Genomic DNA, 5,000 nt, shown 5'->3' on the forward strand with positions numbered 1-5,000 from the left:
TTGTGCTGATAAATAAATAAAGGGAGACTAGTATAGATCTATTTCAAGCTATTTAGCTCTCATCAGCTAGCCATACCCTTACTGGCATTCGAACCTGTGCTGTATATATATGCTGGTCTTGTTGTATTCGGGTGTTTTCCCGTGTAAGATTGAGATTGTCTTGACTGGTGCTGATTGGTGCTGGCTGTGGGTCCATTGTTGTTTCGTGTTGTAACGGCCTGGGTGGTGGGTGGGGCTCATTTGTTGACTAGGGCTGGTTTCCAGATGTCTGGTAGGCGGGAGGTATCGTCACTTTTATACATGTTGTGGGGGTGTTTCTCTAGTTCGATAGCTTCCATAATTATATACATACATACATACATACATACATACATACATACATACATACACACACACACACACTCACACACACACACACACACACACACATAGACATATATATACACATACATACGTACATACATGGACACACACTTCAATATCAAACAGATTTTTACTTTTAGGTCAGTTTTCCATTAAGATTTTTAACTACGTTTTTGTGTTTTTAACTTCTATTTTAAACGTATTGTTGTAAGCCGCCCGGAGTCCTTCGGGATTGGGCGGCCTATAAATTTATTAAACATCACATTAAACATCAACATTCTATTCTATTCTATTCTATTCCACTCCATTCCATTCCACCCCATCCCATCCCACCCCATTCTTTGCACTTTAAGACAACACAGATGTTCAAGCCTTAATCTCAGTTTAAAAAGATGATTCTGCTACATGCTTCACCAATTCTGCACACAGGAACTCAATATCAGAATCATAATTGCCTATATAAATCATCTTAGAACATCTGTCAGCCTTCCACAGGTAGACCGACAGGAAACATGACCAGATTAGCTAATTGTTGGCAGGCTTCATTAACAGAATCTTGCAAGTCTGCAAATACAAATCTCTCACCATCTCCTTTACAGCCAGGAAGGCGTCCCTTCCGAGCCTCTTTTTCCACCCATTATGCAGCTTTGAGCTATGCTCCCTCTTATCTAACCGTTCCCTAGGCAGCATCTCTTCTTCCTTTCCTTGCCTGCTACGGCCATTCCAGGGGTGGGTTTCTCGCCCCGTTCCAACTGGTTCGGTTGGAACAGGGCCGGCGGCATCCTCGTGCATGCATGCAGCGCACGCATGCGTACTAGCATCTGTGCGATGCTCCAGCTGCTCCTGGAGGATCGTGCAGGTGCTGTATGCGTCCTGCGCATGCGTGGAAGTGCAGAACTCGTCAAAACCAGGTAAGGAATGCGGGCAGGCGGGTGCGCCCTTCGCTGTTCCCGGAAGTTACTTACTTCCGGGTTCGCCGACCAACCGGTTTGCGGGGACCGCCGCGAACCGGTTGAAACCCACCCCTGGGCCATTCCCATATACCGTTACATCACCTGTTGCAAAGCTGCCATCTCGTTCCCTTCTCTGGGTTATGCAAGTCACATCAGACACTTTGAATGGAAAAGAAACAAATGTAGGAATTGTGTTATAGACGCTCCGTTTGGGAGGACATGTTCTGGCTGCTTCTTACCATAAAAAACTTTTTATTTTCCATTTCCATAACACATAATCACATGTATACTATTACATAGCCAATATCATGTTGTATTATTAAGTAATTACATTCATCTTGCCATCAACTACCGAAAAAATAAAAATAAAAACCAATTATTGGCTCTTCTGCTCTCCATACACCATATTTATACCTTATCCAACACTTTCTTCCACCTCTCTCCTCCCCCTCCCTACCTCCTTTCTTCCCTCCATCATCCTTTTCTACTCTACTTCCCCTTCCTTTCTCCTTCTTCTCTCTCCCCTTACCACTCCTCCTTATACACCTCATCTTCCCCCCTCACCCTCTCTCCTGTCCCTCTCTTCCTATCTTTCTTCTCTCCTCTGCTTCCCACTCCTCCTCTCATTCACTTGGTGTATTTCAGCTTCTGAGCAAGCTCCATTTTGTGTTGATGGTATTTATAATTCCATTTCAATATACATAACATATCTTTGTTTTTGTTTTTTTTTTAAAAATAAGGCATGACAGTATACATGTACAATCATATTACTTTAAAACCCAACACCCCTCCTCAAGCCTAGAATACTTCCCTCCCTCCCTCCCCCCAACCCCCCTACCCCCCCCGACTTCCCAGAACCAATACAAGGTATAATTCTTTAACAAAAACAGTTTAAAATATATTTGAAGAGAGAATAGAAAATTAATAACATCTTTAAATTGAGCTTAGCTCCTCCTTGCTAGGCTAACTCTAAACAATTTATATCATTCCTGATCTTAATCATAAGCTATCTGGAATTTCTTAGACCCATATTTATTTTGAGTATAGTCAATCCATTTTTTCCAGCCTCGTTTATATCTCTCGTTTGAATAGTCTGGCTGCTTCTTCATGACGGTCTTTGTCTTTGATTCGACAGGAAAATTTCGGGAAGAATTTAAAGCTGCTTTTTCTTGCTGCTGCTTTGGTGTTGGCCATCACCAAAATGCCACCCCCAGAGGAAGGAGAAGCATGGACAGTCGGAAGTCCTTGACAACCCACACCAGCAATTTTGATCATGCTTCAAAGCTCTCAGAACATGTTGCCTTGACTGGTATAATCTCACAGCCCACAAACGGCCCTGGATGTGTTGGGAGCTGATAGATGGCAACTTTCTGTGATAAATCATTGCCAATCGACATGTGAATCCAGTTGACTTTCGGCCCAGGGATCAAAAACCTTGAAAACCGCAAAGTGAAATAACAGATTATAACAAAGATAAACTAGAGCAGTGTTTCTCAACCTTGGCAACTTGAAGATGTCCGGACTTCAACTCCCAGAATTCCCCAGCCAGCGAATGCTGGCTGGGGAATTCTGGGAGTTGAAGTCCGGACATCTTCAAGTTGCCAAGGTTGAGAAACACCGAACTAGAGTAATATACAAAATTGGATGATTTAAAGGAAAAAGAAAACAGAACTTTGTTTTGAAATGTATGTGATTTTTCCTAGCATATACTATTCAACTGTAAGAAATTATCGTTGGGAGACATATATGTACTCATTTTCATTGGTATGACCTGCTGATGGGTTTGGTTCCTATCCAGAAAAATGTTTCCTTGTAAGATTTAAATTACAAATAATCAGAAGGTGTTGAACCATGAAATTATTATGAAATAATAATATAATGACATGGTGGAGAAAGCACATCGTGTGACTTTTAATGCTATTATCAATGGCCGTAGGAAGAGTCTTTATTTTCCCTGTGTAATGAATGTATTTTGTGTTTGTGCATGTAAGTTCTTTTGCTATCTTATTCTTTGAGATTCCTTTTGCCCCAGCAAGTTGAGTTCCATTCCACTCTGTTCTTGGAGAGTTAAACTGACAGACAAGCAGATTAAGACCTAAATCCCTTATCTTTCTTTCCAACTTTTGCTTACAATGCAAACAATTAAAAAAAGGTCAGGTAATTTCTTCCTTTCTCACTTTATACCAAATTTTAAGTAGCAATAGCAATAGCAATAGCAGTTAGACTTATATACCGCTTCATAGGGCTTTCAGCCCTCTCTAAGCGGTTTACAGAGTCAGCATATTGCCCCCAACAACAATCTGGGTCCTCATTTCACCCACCTCGGAAGGATGGAAGGCTGAGTCAACCTCGAGCCGGTGAGATTAGAACCGCTGAACTGCAGATAACAGTCAGCTGAAGTGGCCTGCAGTACTGCACCCTAACCACTGCGCCACCTCGGCTCATTAGTATGTCTGATGTCCTGTTGGTTAATGGTAAACTTATTCTTCATGTCTGGAAGCTTGTGCAATCCAAATAGGCAAATATGATGGATATAATAAGCCCAGAAAATGCTACTTCTAAGACTCATTCACCTTACTTTGGAAAGGGGCTCACTGAGAGCCCAAGAACCAGCAGCCTTTTGGCCCCCTGGCCCAGACAACTGAAAGGTCAGAGATACCTCTTTAAATTGCAGTTGGAAATTAATCCCTAGTCCAGATAACTTGTATGCTTTAGCTTCTATTTGCTCAGAATGCTGTCTAAATAAAGAATTACTCTAATTGCCTAATGCTGTATATTAAAATTTCTTTTTTAATTGTTGATGAATATAAAGTCAGAGAACCTAAAGTTTTCAAGAGGGAGGGAAGGAAAGAGGGAGGGAGGGAGAGACACACAGAGACACAGACAGATGGAGGCAGAGGAAGACAAAGATTGACAGATAGACAGACAGACAGATAGACTGATAGATGATAGATTGATTGAGAGATAGAGAGATTGATAGATTCGATTAATAGATTCGATTGGTAGATAGATAGATAGATAGATAGATAGATAGATAGATAGATAGATAGATAGATAGATAGATAGATAGATAGATAGATAGATAGGCAGGCAGGCAGGCAGGCAGGCAGGCAGGCAGGCAGGCAGGCAGGCAGGCAGGCAGACAGACAGACTGATAGATGATAGATGATAGATTGATTGATAGATTGAGAAATTCGATTGAGAAATTCGATTGATAGATTGATAGATTGGTAGATAGGTAGATAGGTAGATAGATATTGATAGAGAGATAGAGAGATAGAGAGATTGATAGATTCGATTAATAGATTCGATTGGTAGATAGATAGATAGATAGATAGATAGATAGATAGATAGATAGATAGATAGATAGACAGACAGACAGACAGACAGACTGATAGATGATAGATGATAGATTGATTGATAGAGAGATTGAGAAATTCAATTGAGAAATTCGATTGATAGATTGATAGATTGGTAGATAGGTAGATAGATATTGATAGAGAGATAGAGAGATTGATAGATTCGATAGATAGATAGATTGATAGATTGATAGATAGATAGATAGATAGATAGATAGATAGACAGACAGACTGATAGATGATAGTTTGATAGAGAGATAGAGAAATTGATAGATTAGATTGATAGATTAGATAGATAGATAGATAGATAGATAGATAGATAGAT

General features: G+C 40.4%; 1 protein-coding gene across 1 annotated transcript in view; it reads left to right on the forward strand.

Annotated features, from left to right (window-relative positions):
• Positions 1-2,672, forward strand: part of HCRTR2 (hypocretin receptor 2) — a 40,603-nt gene extending 37,931 nt beyond the window's left edge. The window contains exon 7 of the mRNA XM_032215156.1: positions 2,452-2,672. Within this exon, the coding sequence (XP_032071047.1) occupies positions 2,452-2,672 (221 nt within the window). The remainder of the gene's footprint in view (positions 1-2,451) is intronic.
• Positions 2,673-5,000: the final 2,328 nt, after the last annotated feature.

This window comes from Thamnophis elegans, chromosome 4 (assembly GCF_009769535.1).
Source record: "Thamnophis elegans isolate rThaEle1 chromosome 4, rThaEle1.pri, whole genome shotgun sequence".
Taxonomy (NCBI): domain Eukaryota; kingdom Metazoa; phylum Chordata; class Lepidosauria; order Squamata; family Colubridae; genus Thamnophis; species Thamnophis elegans.